At 40.3% G+C, this 17400-nt stretch overlaps 1 protein-coding gene across 7 annotated transcripts; it reads left to right on the plus strand.

The window, feature by feature from the left end:
- The first annotated feature begins 973 nt into the window (after window positions 1–973).
- LOC139675297 (leucine-zipper-like transcriptional regulator 1) lies at window positions 974–17400 on the plus strand. Of its 7 annotated transcripts, XM_071562779.1 has the most exons (10): window positions 974–1029; window positions 1272–1647; window positions 6164–6318; window positions 9638–9900; window positions 10661–10740; window positions 11501–11579; window positions 13080–13126; window positions 13884–14004; window positions 14898–15084; window positions 15423–17400. In XM_071562779.1, the coding sequence occupies exons 4-10, from the start codon at window positions 9738–9740 to the stop codon at window positions 16108–16110; spliced, it is 1365 nt and encodes a 454-aa protein (XP_071418880.1). In that variant the 5' UTR covers window positions 974–1029; window positions 1272–1647; window positions 6164–6318; window positions 9638–9737; the 3' UTR covers window positions 16111–17400. The 7 variants fall into 7 exon arrangements, with proteins under 7 accessions (XP_071418880.1, XP_071418882.1, XP_071418879.1 ...); XM_071562781.1 differs by lacking the exon at window positions 6164–6318 and having other exon boundaries at window positions 1272–1654; XM_071562778.1 differs by lacking the exon at window positions 6164–6318.

Here is a 17400-nt window from a genome sequence, read left to right on the forward strand (position 1 = left end):
ATATGTGTGGGTTTGTTTTGGGGGTTTGGTTTTGTTGTTTGTTTGGTTTTTTTTCTTTAATTCCTAGGAGGATGCAATTAAGAGGGTCTGGAGAAAGTTAGCTCTGGACTGGCCTCATTCAGGAACACATATAGCTACCAAACTCGGATATGTTATACATATCATATTAAAACCAAATATATTCATATTTTCACATAGTTCAGGCCACATACTTTGCATTGCTATGGACTGTTGGCCTCCACTTAACACAGTTACTTGAAAAAATCAATTACACTTTCCTTTTTTTCAGGAACAATACTAAGGAAACACGTAGCCTCCGCCCCAAAGCAGGGAACCACGTCAGCGTGGAAAATAGATGCACCTGTGGGTGTGGGAGTTTCATGAACCCTTATGTACCTGTAAAAGAGAAACGGGGAAAAAGCAAGCCGATGGCAGCTGAAGCAGCTGAGCAGAAAACCAAGGACACAAGTCCAAGCAAGCACTGGGGCTCAGAGAGAAGCAGGCAGAGGAATCTCTGGGCTTAGCGCTGCCTTGAAAGAGCTTGGAACAGAGCGCACAAACAAACACCACTCCCCGCGCTCCCCTTTCCCACCGCCACCACCGACCAAAAAAAAAATATATGTTTGTTTCCGGCTGCATTCAGGCCAGAAATGAGATTTTACACATTCCTCAAGACGAACAGGGCAGTGAGCGATCACGGCACGCTCCTCCCGGCAAGGCACTGACCCCGCCGCCGGACAGGTCCGGCCGTGCCCTGGGACCCACGGCCGCATCTCTGCCCCGAGCTGCCCCATCACTGCCCCGATCAGCCCCATCACTGCCCGATCAGCCCCATCTTTGCCCTGAGCGGCCCCATCACTGCCCGATCAGCCCCATCTTTGCCCTGAGCGGCCTCATCACTGCCCGATCAGCCCCATCATTGCCCCGATCAGCCCCATCACCGCCCCAGCGGTCCCATCACGCCCCCGGCGCCGCCGCGCAGGCTCCGGGCAGCGGCCGCGCCTTCCTCCGACCCCGCGGGAGGGGAGGGTGAGCCCGGGAAGGGAGGAGGTGCCCGGGTGTGCCCCGGGGAAGGGGGCACTGCCGGGGGCTCCAAGACACGCGGGACGGAGGGACCGCGGGCGGGGACCCCCCTCAGCCCCGGGGTGGGCTGAGTGCCGGGGCGGGCAGAGACAAGGGGCGGCCGCGGGCTGGGTGCGCTCCCGGCCACACGCCGGTTCATGAAACTGTGTTTTTCCTTCTTTTCTCTCCCTCCTCTCCGTCCCTGTCAGGACAAGCCCGGCTGTGGCGGAATCAGCGGCGAGGCCGTGCCCGTGGGCAGTGTCCCCGCTGGCACCAGCGCGGTGTCCCCCGAGCAGCAGCAGCGCCCGAGCGGCCGTAGCTCCGCCCGAGGGAGCGGAGGGCAGGCGCTGAGGGCTCCGACAGCGCTCAGGCACACACAGCAGCCCAGGGAGCACCGAGACAGCCGCCAGGGCTGCCCTATAGCGGGACAGGGGCACAGCTGTGCGCAGCTGTGCACAAAGTCGCGCTCGTCCAAAGGTACGAAAAGCAAACAAAGCGCATGAAAGGAAGGAAGCGGCGTCAGCGCTCAGAGCCAAGAGACCGCTGGTGAGAGGGACCCGCGACTTCCGCGGTGCTGCGCAGGAGGTCTGTGGTAGGGACAGCCGAGCTCTTGTTTCCTCGCTTCCAGTTTAGGAGATTCACTACCTGCTTTTGCTCATTCTCTTTTCCACAACCAAAGAGCATAAAGCACAAAATGCCTTCTACCGAGCAAAAGACAAACAAAGAAATGCAACCATCCAAAACCCAAGCCAAAGTGCATCTGGCTTGAGATGAATACTGGACCATGTCATCTGAGACTGAGAATTTTTCAGAAAGCCAGACTTCAGTCCAAAATGGACCCTGTCATTTGGAGTCTGAATATGAAAACAGCTAGCAAAACATTTTTTCAGGCTTCTGACAAAAGAGTTGGTCCTTCTTTTGCTCTGGTATCTAGGCTACATTGTTCAGGCTCATGCATATCACTGGTTTTATTCACATGAGTAATTCCATTTGAATTTGGAGCGACAACGTGTATTTGTAAAGTTACTCATATGCTTTCTGTCTCCTTTATATATTGAAATTATGTGGGTTTGGTTTTGTCCATTTGCTGGTGCAGCCCAGTAACTGCTGGCATCAAGGTTATTGTGAACTATCATGGTTATTATTGTTTGTCCACTGACACCTTTGTTTTCCTTGCCAGACTAAAATCCAGCTATTCCTGTCTATGCAATCCATTCCAGCTCTGCAATTGTATCATCTGTTTTTATGCAGCCATCTTTCACCTGACTGTGAAAATTAATCTTTCCTACAAAAGACCTTTTTGTACTCAACTTTTCCTCCAGTCATGACTGACAGTCATTCCAGTTGTGCCATCTGAGTCTTTCTCACATAAGTCTCTCATAACTTCTCCCATACAGTGTAATCTTAATTCAAACTGATTCTAATGTGATATCTGGATGTTTTAATATTTGCCATCTGAAACATTTTATTATTCTCATTGCCAAATGCCCTTTCTTTCCTCCTTCATATTTCTTAAGCTACAGCTTCTGCTGCTCTCATAACCTTGTATGTCTGCTTTATCTCATTGCTTCATGTTCGTCTAAGGGCAAAATGTCTTGGGGATGAGAAAAACACAGTATCTATCTTCCCTGAAGTGTGGCATTAAGTTTTAAGCGTGGCTGAATGTTTTACTAGATGCTTCTTTTTCTGAGTCAGGGAGTGTAAAGAACAAATAAGTAAAATTCAATGCAGACTTTTTGTTTTTAATAGAAGATAATAGCTTTTCACTGATATACTCTCAGCTGTCAAGTATATTCTCCAGTATCCTAATTTGTGCCTGAGGAGAGAAGGCAGGCTGGGCAGCCTTTGTCAACCAGAGTCTTTCTTCCTAACCTAGAAAATTTTGTGCATTACTACGAGTAGAGTCTCCCTTAGGAAATAAAGTATTTTGAAGTTCCTTCAGCAGCAGGTCACAAGCTGTCAAGAAGATGCATTCAGTCACACCTAAGGACAGATTTATTACATTCAATCTCCAGGGCATCTGCCTACTGTATCTTGAAAGAATCCAGCTGGTTAGTTTTTGTGAAATCCCCAAATGATGCCTTCTAGGAACATTGAAAACTGCTATTTCCAGGTGAAGGGGTGATGACCCATGTCTTGAAATGACCTGCCCCAGTGGTGCCAGTACAAATTACTTCCAAGGAAAGGGTAAAAGGCCAAATACATCTTAAGACTGCCCTATGAACATGGTGGGAGTGTCTCATTTCTTTTATCTGAAAGTGTGAGAACTAGGAACTGTATTTCCTCCCTCTGTCATACCTAGAGCATGAAAAATCATGTATTTGTCTCCAGTAGCTCCTGAGGAGCCACCTTCCTGCAGGAACACTTTACAGTCAGTGTGTCCATCCTTGTTATGTGGTACAACCACAACAGAGACTGATTTCTGCCTATGGATGGAGTCACCAACAGGATCCTAAATAAGATCTGAAAAGCAAATTAGATTCCTAAAGTAAATATTCTATTAAGGAGCAAAAAAACCCCCCTAAAATATTTTATTATCATCATAAACTTTTGATCAGGCATGGATGCTGCTCTGGATTTATATATCCATAACATACTATACTTGTGCCACCTATGTATGTGTGTTTTAGGGAAGTTTGTTCTCAGAAACTTCATTCAAGACTGAGTTGCAGTCAAATGATTAATTGCAGTGCTGGGAATCATAATTGAACAGGTTACTCGAGATCATCTACTAATCAAAACCATGTATTTTAATTCTTATGTATAAAAAAAGCCTCATTCTTAAAACAAAAAACCCTAGCAACTGAAATTTTAATTTACTAAGGAAACTAAGGTGGTATAAATGTATTTATTTTTGTCTGTACCATAAAAAATTTTAATACATTTGCTAAGGTAATTTTCTAATCATATACTAGAGACATATATAAAAATGTAACAATCTCAGAAGTATTTTAATTACTGAATTTCTTTTTTCCACATACTACTTCCTCCACCATATTTGGGGAATAGATGAAATATTTATTGTATTACTTCAAGTTTGTATTTTTGTGTTTGTTAATTAAAATTAGAAATACATCTAGCACATAGAAAATACAACAATATATTTATACTTTATTTAATAAGTTAATTTGAGAACTCACTTTGTAATAGAGATGAAGTAGTGCTACACAGCACTACTGACTGTAAAGGATTTTCTTTTCTGGGTGAAAGCTTCTAGAAGAGAACAAAAGACAATATATTAATAATGTCAATTTGCTTGCAGGACTTCATTTTTGAATGATATGCAAACATAAATTTATTATGAACTTTTAAAATTAGAGTTTAATATAATGTGATCTGAATTAAAGAAATGCAATTCCTTGCCTGCAGAGCTGCAGAAACAGGCAGTGAGCTTTTCTCAGGGAGAGGCCCATGATACTCTTGTCTGTTCTGCAGTGAAGGTGCCAGTGCCCTCAGTGGTGTTAGGACTGCACACTCCAGAAGTAACAGTTACATACAGAGGTTTACACTATATAGAAACTGTAATTACATGTGGCTGTTTCAGAAGAGTTACCCCCCTTAAAATACCTGTTCACTTCAAAAAACATTTTCAAGCACAAAAGTATAGCAGTGATGTTTATGAATAGTACATTAAACTTGTTAAAATTCAACTTCGAGCTATTCAACATAAAAGCCTCTCAGTTTTTTCTGTGAATTTTTAATATCCCCACTCTAAGCTTCATGCAGACAACAGGGTTGTTACTGTTTACTTGAAAGTACCTGTAATTTTTCTGAACGATGAAATCAGGATGGAGCCACGACCCCTGCTTTGTCATTTTACAAACCTTCTCCCTGTAAGAAGCAATACCACTTTCCATCCCCTTCCTTTTGTCTTCAGTGCTTCAGTTGTAAGCTCAGTCATGTAGTAATTGCATGTTCTACAACACGTAGCAAAGCCAGGCCCTTATTTCAATTCAGAATCTTAGTAATACAAAAGTATTGCAGATGTCCTGTGGTCCTAAAGCCATTTGGACTTTCAGGTTGAAATTCTGAAACTGAGCTTCTCTGAAAATTAGTTCCTGTATATTTAAAAAAAAAAAAAAAAACAACAAACCAAGACCCACTTCCCAACCCCCCCACCAAAAAAAAAATCCCACCCTAGAAAGAGTTCATAGTCTCTTGAGTTTAGGAAATAATAAAGTAGCAAATTTGAGGATACTGAAATTTATCACACATAGTAAAAGCATTGCCAGTAAAAACCATATACTGAAAAAAAGCGCCTGAATCTCTTAAATAATTGTAAACAAGTTGGGTGTGTTTTTAAACTTTGTAATTGTCTTGCAAGTCTTCAGTGAAAGTTTGCTCATTCACGCAGGCAGTCCCAGTGGAACAGGCATTACAAGGAAACCACCATAGCAAAGGTTTCGAGGATAAGTACAAATGGGAAGATCTGTTACTTAGCAAGAAAATGCATGGAAAGGTTCAAGGCTGGAGTTCAGAAAACTGGGTTATTAACAAAAAACACCAAAACAGAACAAGATTGCCTTACCCACCCCGCCTCGGCCCCCCCCGCCACAATATGAGTGGTTTTTTATCTCATATTTCAAAAGGCTCAGTCGTTTTAAAACTGAAACTTTTCTGAGTATATTGAAAACAGATGGAAATGAATCAGGGGTCTGAGGCAGAAAAAGGCTTTAATGAAGATCTATTTAAGCAATACTTTAAATAAATAAGTAATTTGTCTGAGAAACCACATCTAACAGAAATATGAATAATTATATAATGATCATATAAACTACATTTCCTGATGTAATTCCTGTCTTGCTACATTTCCTGAATTATTTGTATTATGAAACAGTAGTGGGGCACCATTAATTGATACGCACTCAGTGCTATAGTTACTGTGCTAATTGCAGCTCTCCAGGCCCTCGACTCACAGCTCCTCCAGCCCTTGAACAATTGGGATTGATTGCACAGGAGCTATTTTTAGAATGAAATAGCAGAAGAGTTTGGAGAGCAGCAGACATTTTTGTGTGTGCTACAGCTGTTTTGGGAAAAAAATAGTTGGATAAAAATGTTCTGAGTTGTCTTTTTGTGTGTTTTCTTTTTAATTCTGCTGAAGTTAGAGCTTCCTATTGGATAACTGATCTTGTACGAAGTTGAAGCTGAGGTCAGTGTTGCATGACACGGAGGACATCACTGGTGACACTGTTCTCAGAAGAGTAGCAGTTTTTCTTTGGAAATGGGACTGTTAAGGTTGACAGTAGATGCACTCTGGTGAGTTTGGTTCTATAGAAAGGCAATTCAGGAGTCAAGTTTGCAATTTGAAATACCAATGATGAAAGGCAAGATTCATGGTTGACTTTGTGGGGTTTTTTCCCAGTTCTTGAAATGAAGCAGTTTGTTAGCTGATTGTTGGTGATTGTAGGTCTGCTCCCAATAATGCTTTAGCTGAGAGTAAATGGCCGTGAGTCACAAGGGTCAGTCGATTCTCAAGAGGTGTTACAGGGAGGAGACACCCATTCAGTTCATCCCAGATTGGGCTTTTGTTATCCCATCCACCTCTCCGGCCTTACAGAATTCAGTTGGGGTAGATAAACAACTGGATAGGATTTTGTTGCTAATCTACTATAGGAAATCAGAGCTGTCTTTTCGGAATGTTTGTATAATGGATGGCAAGGTTTGTGGGAAGAATAACAAGCAGAAATATGTAGGAAGAGGGATAACAGCTTTATAGCTCAGAAAAAAAAACCCTCGAGGGGACAAACCTATTTTACCTTTATCAGTATTAGTAACCCATCACCTTTTTCACAGTAAATTATATCAATAGTAGTAATACCTTGGCACTGTCACACAGCACTGCATCAGCAAATTTGAAGTGTTGTACTGAGGAAGTGACTGTCCCTATTTAGCTGTGGAAGTAAATGATTTGGCTGTGGTTTCACAGAAGCTTGGCAGAGTTAGGAAGAGAATCTGTGTTTCATGACTTCAGCTGCTTTTCCCTTTTCAATTACATGCCAGAAAGCATTATGGACTTACACACCTATAATGTGTCACTACTTCACAGCTGCTAATTCCTCTGAAATGAGAAATGCACACCTTTGTAAATGCTGCCCATCTCTGTATCCTCTTCAGAGAAAACATACAAAGAATATACTTCTAGTTTTTAATGTAATAGCTTACAATCCTGGTTTGCATTAAAAAAAAAAAAAAACCACAAAAATTTAGTAGTTAATCTTGCCAAAGTATGCCACAAGAGATTTTGTAGCATCTTTTTGTCACTGAATACATGCCAGTCTTACAACTGGTAAATTTTAGAGAAAAATTGGATGATAAATTAACTTAGATACATTAATTTCATATTAATATGAAATATTAATATGTAGCATGTTTTACTGAAATCTTTGTTTTTCCTCAAATTATGTACAAGTGACCCCAGACTTATAAATTACCAATAAATAAATAACCATTAGATGAATTACCATTGAAGCAGCTGGACTGTGGTGTAAAGGCCTTCCTTCTTTCCTCCCACATTTTATGTTGGCACTCTGCTGACGGTACTTCCCATGGGGAATGGGCACTGTACACAGTGCAGCTGTGAACTGGAGTGGCTGTGTTTGGGACACACACCTTGCCCCTCACCTGGTGGGGCAGCAAACTGGGGCAGTCATGTCGGGGAGGGTCTTCCAGTGCTCATCTGCTGCAGCCTCGAGGAAGGAAATGGTGTGAAGGGACAACTGGGGGTCGTGTTGTTATGGATGGAGGGAAGGATAGCTTGTGAATTTGCCTGGGACAAATCCAGGCTGTCAGAAACAAGGGAATATTTGAACACAGGAGAAAACATTTGAAGAAAGGGGTATGCTTTTGTGCTGCTTGGTATATAAACCCCTCCAAATAAGGGTTGTTGGCATAGAGGCAAAGTACTGAAAACTCTTGAAACAAAAATGTTACTGCCAGTGCAGCAATGAAACAGAAGAAATACAGGATCCCAAGGGGAAAATAAAAAGGAAAGCTTGTCATAGAAGTACATAGAAAAATAAATGAAGGGTTATGTAGCTGGGACACTATTCCTCAGCATGTTTATGAACATATAAACTGGTTTTACAGAAATATTCTTAGGGTTGGAGGGTTTTTTGTATTTAGCTGCTTGTTCGTCTTTCATCACTCATTGCTTTTTATAACACGGCAACTTTTGATGGAGATGTAGGTACTTTGTATTCTCTACGCCCTCCCCTGAAATCAGACACACACAGGGTGAGCAGGGCATATGTTGGCCTTCTCTGGCATATGTATGGCTAAATATAGTTTTACACAATGAACTTCAAGGCACAGTTCATATGTCTGAAGTTACACTGTGGCAATGTGTCTAGTAAAAACACTTGCATGTAGATCAGAAGAAAAGGGTTTCGTTCTACCTCCCCTGGTTGTTCCTGGATTTGCTGGGAAAATTTCCAGCCTTATCACTGCTTTGCTCAGAAATGGCCATGGGCAGCAGCTGTCATGAAAGTTCTCTGGTTTTATTGCTGTACATTCAGGGTAAATTTGGTATTTCTGCCCTGTTGGTTGTTTGAGGTTTTAAAATTAATTTACTTAGAAATAATTTTGCCGAGTAGGCATAGGTTTTTCATGTTTACCCTGGAAATAGTTGTCAACCAAAAGAATGGATTTGCTCCATGATAATTATGTTGAGCTGTGACTTTATGAGTTTATCCACTGGGATTCTAAATACACACCTACTTAAACTAGGTAAGTTAAGCGAGGAAACCACTGTAACTGTGGAAGAAAAGGCATTAGTTTGCAGTACTGAAGAGTTAACCAAGTGTCCATACTGATAGACTCCCACCTGCCTGTTTCCATAGTAGGTTCTCAATGCAGTTGGAATCTGACTTTCACTGAAAGAGTCTTGAAATTGGGGGACTGTCACCTCATTTGGCAACCTGTGTCTCCTCTGACATACTACGAACACAAACTTGGTCTAATGCTGATTTTGTGTGTATGTGCTTTGTAAAGTAATCTGTGTTAAAATATATCATAGCCGCTGTTTAGAAGAGGATTAATAGAGGAATGTTTTCCTGGTATTTGTGTCTTCATAGAAGACAGTGACATCTTGTGGCACAGGTCATTTTTTCCACATGCATCCTCATTTCAGCTGGTTTACAGATGAAAGTCTAAACAAATTCTGGACAACTGCTAACACATTATTTTCCTCTGTAATATTCACTCTTTCAGATTTTTTTTAAATACATGTTTGCTTTAAGTATTTTTTAGTAGTGAAAAAAGATCAAGCCTTGGTTTCTACCATATTGCAAATGTAGGGTGTTGGAGTTTATCACTTCAGCTCACTGATATTCTTTGGAAAACTTTAAGCTCCAGGAATATTCCTATCTCAGCTTCACTGATATGAGACACTGAGAGTCAGAATTTCAGATGCTTTGCTAAGTTAGTGTATTATCACAGATGGACAAAATTGTCATGTTGCTTTTGATGGGATTGAAAAGAAAACACAGTAACATTTTATCATAAGGAAGAGACTTTTTTCTTTTTTTCTCCCTTTTTTCTTTTTTTTACCCTTAAACTATCTTTTGTCTTTTTGCAGACAAAATGAGGTTTAAGCCCTGTCTCTGATGTTTTGGGACCCTCTTCTGACATGGCTGCTGTTTGCAAGTTGATCCCTGGATAAGGTCCTAGTTGTCAGCATGAAAGGCAAAACTGCACACTGTGACTGGAAATCTGCCCCCCAGAAGCAGCGCTGTCCCTGCGACCGATACAAACACGCCTGTGTTATTTGCAGAGGGTTTGTTTATCTCCATGGAGGGCGGAACATCACCAGTCTGAGGGATTTTTGGCGATACAGCATTGGTGAGTTGGCCCCTTTACCTGAGTGTCAGCATTAAAGATTCTACATCCAGTCATCGTGAAATTGGGGATACTCCATAGTAATCAGATTATCCCCATTTAAAGTTACTCCATAAAAATGATGGATAAACTGCATTTTGTTCATTGGGCAGATGGTGTGTGTTTGCCCCTGTTGCAGGTGTTCCAGAAAGTTTAGATTTCAGTTCAGTTCCTTTTTCTTTTTTTTAAATTGACCAGAAATACTGAGCCATTTAAAATATCCTGTTACTAGCAGGGGATATCAAAGAGTTTTCCCGATTCTCTAACACAGAAATAGTTTATGCATGTAGAAGTGCACAAAGGGAATACATTAATACAACATCTTGTAGGTTTGTATTAACAATGCACTATCAAATATAACACTTTGTATTCTTTGACTTTATGTGTGGTCTTCCCTGTTTGGTTTTTGTTACTGAAATAAACCAGTATTTTGCTGGGGTTCATGCTCATGGACTTGTTGATTTTTGATATGGGCAACAATTAAAATACAAGCAATAACAAGATCAATTTCTACTGTATTTAGATTTGCTAAATAGAAAAATGCATATATTTAATTTTTGGGAAAGTGCCTCTATCTTCTGATCTAACAGAGAGAAAAGATGACAAAACATTTCATTTTCCACATTGACTGGCAGCCCAGCCACATTCAAAGCCCATCTTTTCACCTTTTCCCTAATGTTTATACTGAGTGCACCATTTTCTTAACTTCAGCTTTGTTTTATAGTGAAAAATGAATGGGAAATGCTGGATTGCTCCGGGGATGGTCCAGAAGAATTGGAGGAACATTCAATGGTGGCTTATAAGGTATAGAACAAGCTTTATATTGTCCATGTCCTGACATTTTATTTCCTACTATACAATACAATAAAATGCCATAGATTATTTTGTGCTGAAATATGATACCCAGAAAATATTTTTGTGTCGGTGCAGTTCTGGATGTTGCTGTACCAATGTTTTGGAATCTTTCGGAATAAAGTGACAGTAATTTCCTCAGTCAGTGCTCAGTACATAAGAGTAATACAAGATAAAGACCTTGGCAGCACATTCTTTGACTTAACTGTACGGTTGTAACAGTTGCTCTGAATTCATTTGCATGATCAGCTACAGCATAAAAACATTCACTTAAGAGCTCGCAGAGAAGAGAGATGGGGAATGAAGGCAAATAAGAATTACAGCCTTGCCTGCAAGGGGAAAACAGAATTTAGACTATCAGGAGCTGCAATGCAATGAAATATTTCTAAACATGCATAATCAAATATTACCTGAGCAGTGCCTCAGAGAGCTGCAGATCCACATCCCTGAAGCTGCCCCAGGCTGAGGAGGGAGTGATTCTGGAATGCTGTCCCTGTTAAACCAGCATCACAGTTTCCTACTGAGAGAGAATAAAGACATAATTAAAAGTTGGTGGCTTTTTGAGATTGCCTCTTTAGTTGTTAGCAGATCATCATACATTATTGTTAGTTATATTTTGGTGATAGCAGCCTTTTCATTTAGGAGTTGTTTTTAAAATTATTTTCATGCTATATGCTTACCTGTCAGTGACAAATATTTTTTCATTTTGCAGGGAAATTTGTATATTTTTGGTGGGATGGTGGATTCTGCTTCCAATCAAGCAAAAACTCCTCTCTGGATGTATGACATTGGTATGATACACAATACCCATTTTTTGCCATGGGAAGTTCCAAGTCCATAGGTACTAATAAATAGTAAGAACCATTGCCTGTAGCATAGCCCTTCCCTAAGCTTTACAACAATTAATGTATGTGAAACTGTATTTATATTTCCTGCTAAAATTAGGGTGTTAAGCTATCAAAAAGTCAGCTCTTACTTCAGTTAGAGATTATTATTTAGAAAAGTTTTATGTATTTTACGGTCTCAGAATTTCTATCCCCCCTTCCCCCCAAAGTTTACTATTTGATCATAAAACCCAATAATTAATCTAATATTTATTTTTTTAATGGTACATGGATTTTAAAAAACAAGTTGTTTATTTTATTATGAAAGAAGGCAGATCAGTACAGTATATCTCATTTCCTAATTTTACTGAAGAAACACTTAAGCTGGCAGGAAAACTCAAGCATAATTAAATAAGAAGGTAGGAAATTAACATGGACATTTTATAACACATGTTTTTTTCTCGTAAGAACAAACATTTGGGATCTCTTAAGTGTATATTCTAATAAAAGCAGTGCAGCATTTGAATTTAATAGCAATGCCATACATGATGTATTGTGCCTTTGGAAATCCTGTGTGTAGTAATGGCTGATTATTTAGATGTCAGATGGAGGAGGAAAGAGAGATACCAAGTTCTTTTTGAGCTAGTAAATCTTGTGACCAGGCCAATATTTAAGTTTCCTGGCTTCTTTTGCTACTTCACTATGTAACCTAAGTCAATGTATTTTTTTCAATCCTTCTTTTGTGTTTTTCACCATTTGTCTGAGATACTTCCTGGAAGAACAGAGAGCCTCAGATAGAACCTATTTTAAAGGAGGAAGCATTTTAATATTCACAGTATTTATCACTGAAAATGGGGAATGAGTTATTCAAAATTGGTTGTGTGTCTGGCTTTTTCATAGTTATTATTTAAAATCATTTGGCAATTATAGCTTTAAGGAATGCAAGCTTGCACTGCTTTTCTTTCTACCTCTGGTGCTGGGTATGTGGTCTTTCCTTCATGGTGATCACAGATCTGTGACTTCTGACTGTTATCTGAAGGCTACCCTTAAGGGACCTATGACAAAGAACAAGAAAAAAATAAGGCTGTTGTCATAAGGTGTACAGGATAAGTAGAAGGAGCTATACATCCGTCGGGAAATCTGGGAGTCCCGCAAGTTCAGAAAATGCTGAAAATCACAGGTCATTTCTGCATTGTGAAATTTAGCCTTAGGAAACAAGAATACAGAATGGTGCCTCCATGATTCAGTATCAGATAAGGATACAGGAAAACTATTCAAACTGTGTCTCCTGCAAGTCTCTTGGTGCTGCTGTCTTAGCGGGAAACATATTTCTTCAGCCTTGTCAGTAGAAAACGGCAGGATGAGACTTACTTGAAAATTAGATCTGTAATTTGAAAAATTACTGTTGGAGGAGTGTCCTCTTGTGGTCTGGGATCTAAACTGCGCTTTATTAAATCAATCCCCCAGATTCCACAAAATGGACAGAGTGCCGTAACGTACCAGCAGAGACGGAGGTAAGGAGCCAGGAAGTGGGGAATGTGTGAATCAAATGCCTGTTGCTTTGTTGATTAAACAGATTGCTTTGAAATATGTTCCCCCAAACAGTTCCAATCTCATCTCTTTAGAGACATGTGGCTACACTTTATTTCTTTGCACTTTCAATAACTAAGGCTTTTTCCTTCTTCAAAACAGTGTTTAAAAATACTGCTCTTAAATTTTAAGTCCTATATAGGAAGTTAAGTCCTCTCCTCTGCTGCTGCTTCTGTTTTTCTGAAATCCTTATCAGGAAAACTAATTTTAAATGGAATATTACAACCATACGTGAAGCTTGTGCTTTTAAAAGTAGGGTTGTGAAAACAGATTGGCAGTCACACTAATACATTTTGGAATATGAAGTGCTGCAGCATTTTTCATTTCTTCAGTCTGAACACGTGGACTCACCAAGTTACTGCCACTTCTAATGGAAACCTGAGTGGAAGTGTTTATGTCTTGGCCTTTTGATATTGGGTTTATATCACTATATGTAAAGCATCATTTATTTTTTGCTATTGAAACTTCATCCTCACAATGTTTCTACACTTTGCAATTACACGCAAAAAATTACTAAGATGTGACACAGTTACTGCTCTGGTTACTTGTGTTTGGTGCAGGCATTGAGAAAGTTTGGGACTGCAGGGTCATTTGTGGGGAGACAGAACAGGTGTATTTTCAAGACAGACATTGCTACTGATATGATTTAATAGGTTTTGTCTCGTTCTTAAATTGTTATAGAGCTTGGCACCAGCTAACAGAAAAGGTCATAGTGCAGTAGTGTACCATTCCAGCATGTACATCTATGGGGGATACTTTGGCATCAAAGGCATTTCACAGGAATTTTGGACTTTCCATTTTGGTAAGTTAAAAAAAGTGGGATAGGGTTTTGACCCAGTGTAAAACAACAACTGCTGCAGGAAAGCACGGCTTGCTCTGTTAAGAAAATTCTTCTCAGTAGATATGCTGTAAGTTAGTTTTGGCTGCTGTTTGGCAGCATTTAGTGAATTCTGTCAATTCAATTAATACCTGGCTGAAATTAATTAGATTATTAAACTGGAAAAAGTTTTGCAGTATTTGCCAGTTTTAGAGATGAAAATCAGGGAGAATGTTTTCTTCACTATGCACTATGCAAGGATTACTAAAACTTTCAGCTGCAGCAGAGACCCTGACTTCAGCCTGTTAATGCCATCTTTTGAATCTCAAATCTTGAACTGGCCATGGGGAGCCAAACCTTTCAGGAGGTGGTTCCATTAGCATATTCATCACCAATGTGGCATTGCAAACCAGATGATTCCCAGAGACTTCCTAAGTTGATAACAGTTGTTATCTGGTGGCCATTCTGTCATTATTTTGAAATGAATGATGAGTTTATCTTATCCTTCATTGTCTCACAGGGAGAATAAGCACAGACATTAATGAAGTTTTTATTGACTGATTTTTCCCCTCTTACAGCCAGGAAAGTATCTTTCTGTGTCATAGTTAATGAATTGACAAAGTTATAGGAAAACTGCTTTGTAAATAAAATTTCCATGGCATCTGTCATACAGCATCTGACATTTTCATTAAAAGTTTATTTCAAAACTATTTTTTTTAAATGCACTTTTTCAATGTCAGAATTTTAGCTCATATTGAAATAAGCTTAGAGCAGAAACTCTTATTCTTCCACTGAATAGTTACTTTCTTCTTGAAATAAATTCCTTCTCTAATACTCACCAAGTTTGATCCATCTATCAGTTAGTATTCTTCTTTCAGATACAAGAAAGTGGCTGTGTGTTTCCAGCCCATCTCACAACACTGGCCCAGGACCTCGTCATGGCCATTCCGCAGTTGTTTATTGTACTGGAATGTATCTCTTTGGAGGACTGATGGGGCTGAGTGAACAGAAGGACTTATGGAAGTGGGACTTTGTAAGCAGCAGCTGGTCCACCATCAGAACAAGGTAAACTATTCTGTTTGTTACACTAAATGAGCAGAGAAAGAATTACTCTTGCCATTTGATACTGCATGCAGGTGGAGGGGGAGATGGTGCCCTTTTGGCGATTGTAGGAATTGTTCAGATCAAGATATGGTGCTGTTGCCATCCCTGGGGGCTCCAGTTGGCTTTTCGTTGGAGGAGCTGTTGGCAATGCATTGATGCTGCTGTCAGCAGTGTAATTCTGATGTCCCAATGCAGCTGTTCAGTAGTCATTCTTCTGAGTCAAAAGGAAAATGGAGGCTAAAATCAGCATTAAGTTTCTTGTTGGTCTCTCCTTAACTGCTGGTTTCTCTTACGTTTAGCCAAGGACCTCCTCCAGTGGTAGGTCATGCTTCAGTAGTCTGCAAAGACTCTATGCTGATTTTTGGTGGAGGCATTTCAAATTCCAGCCCTAATAATGACCTCTGGAAGTATCATTTCCATACGCAGACATGGAAGAAGCTTACAAGTACTGCAAAGGTGAACTTTCCTCCTAAAACATATCACTGCATCTTAGGAATTGGTGTTGATTTCCAAACTACCTCAGATTCCACTAATACATTCCTCAGCCACTGGAAGAACGAGCAGGACCATCACCAGCAGGTGCCCATCCCGAGGCACACTCGCTTTAGCAACTACTTCCGCCAGCGCCCCACGGACCGGGCGCTCAGCAGCGAGGAGAGCAATGCCATTGAAATGAAAACCTTCAGCTTGCCTCTGGAGTCAGCAGGCTCTTGTGCATTTCAGACCACCTCAGAGGCAGAGCTAGACCCAAATAGAGACACCAGCCTTTTGCCAAAGGACAAGTCTCTCCCTCTGTTTGCCTCTTCTGAGAGAGAGACTTTTGCTGCTGCTCAGATTGTGGGTGAGGAGGAGGGACGTGACTGTGGGTGTGTGACCGCGGGGGATGAACTCAGCAGCAGTACCAACACACTGCTGCTCATTGGGGGCAAACCTTTGTCCAGCTTCACTGAGATCTCATTCAGGCAAATGGAGTTCGATAGCTTGTAATCACTTTGATTGCAAAGTGAAAGAATAAATTTCCACCACCACGGCAGTAGGTGGAAAACCAACTGCTTGCAACTGTCTTCAGCTTCCTATCAGCATGCTTGGGGAAAAAAATAATTAAACCTTCTCATACTTGCTGTGAACAGATTTTTTACAATGTTAACAAAACCCGACGTATATTTAAGTCACAACTTGCATGTAAGTTGTGATTTCTGAGAAGAGCTTGTTGGAATGCTGCTCTTTTTGTTGTTTTTCTTCTGGTCAGTTCATATCCTTTCAAATTGCAGTCTTGAAAATCAGAACTACAAGTAACCCCTACTGCCTCCACAGCTGCAATTTCAGGGTCAAAGCTTGCTCATTTTGCATTGGCATAAGAGAGAAAAATACGGTGACACTTGAAGGATTTGATTAATCTTAATGGCAACATTCTCTTAAGCTTTTAAAGATTTTGTTTTCTCAAGGGTTCTTTGCAAAATGCATTTGCAACATGAGATAACCTGTAACACCACAGAAACCCAACAAATTAGTGAGTGAAATCTAGAAGGTACTGAAGGATTGTGCATAATCCTGACAAACTGAAACCACGACAGCGTTAGACCAGAGGAATCACATTACATCTGGAAGAACAAAGGAGTTGCCAAGTGAGTGCTGGCTTTAATGACTGAGCAAAAGATCAAAAGGGTTTGACTTCCTATGGCAGGGTTGGGGGGACAGAAAGAGGAGGGCTTGACAGGAGTGGCATAAAGCATGGGCTGTTCTGAGCGGTAACGCACATTTTAGCCACAAAAGGATTTCTGCTTTTCCAACTCCATCTCTCTGTTTTGTCAGCTCAGGTAGTATTTGTTATACATTTCCCCTCTATACGAGTAAATCCTGAGTTCATATATGACTTTCCTTGCTGAAAAGAAAAATTTTTTTTTGAGAGGCAATATTGTCCAGTGTTTCAAGCATTTATCTACATAGAATTTACTAAGATACTGGCCTTCTGACAGAACTTCAGCCATCTGTAAGAAAAGCTGATGTCTGAAACTACTGGCAAGGGCAAGTTATATACATCTGAATATTTGAAAAGTTTCAAAAGTTTCATAGGAATAAGGAATTTCAAGTGAGAATGTTTACAGATTCTTTCATCATCTCTTCACAAGTAGCTGTCACATGAATTCAATTATAGATGAATTATAGAACAATTATAGATGAATTCACAAAAAGCCACTTAAGAGTTATTTGGACCATCCATGACCCTTGTTTGGAAAGAGGATTGTACTCTCCCCACCTAAATAAAGCCTGCTCTGT

The sequence above is a fragment of the Pithys albifrons genome, chromosome 8 (genome assembly GCF_047495875.1).
Source record: "Pithys albifrons albifrons isolate INPA30051 chromosome 8, PitAlb_v1, whole genome shotgun sequence".
In the NCBI taxonomy this organism is placed as follows: domain Eukaryota; kingdom Metazoa; phylum Chordata; class Aves; order Passeriformes; family Thamnophilidae; genus Pithys; species Pithys albifrons.

What these genes read in the sequence shown, in the direction of transcription:
- LOC139675297 (XM_071562781.1), top strand. Translation starts at nt 9,738, where the DNA reads ATGAAAGGCAAAACTGCACACTGTGACTGGAAATCTGCCCCCCAGAAG. An exon ending in ATTTTGGACTTTCCATTTTG is followed by an intron (nt 14,005 to 14,897) that starts GTAAGTTAAAAA and finishes TTCTTCTTTCAG; the next exon opens with ATACAAGAAAGTGGCTGTGT. An exon ending in TGGTCCACCATCAGAACAAG is followed by an intron (nt 15,085 to 15,422) that starts GTAAACTATTCT and finishes TCTTACGTTTAG; the next exon opens with CCAAGGACCTCCTCCAGTGG.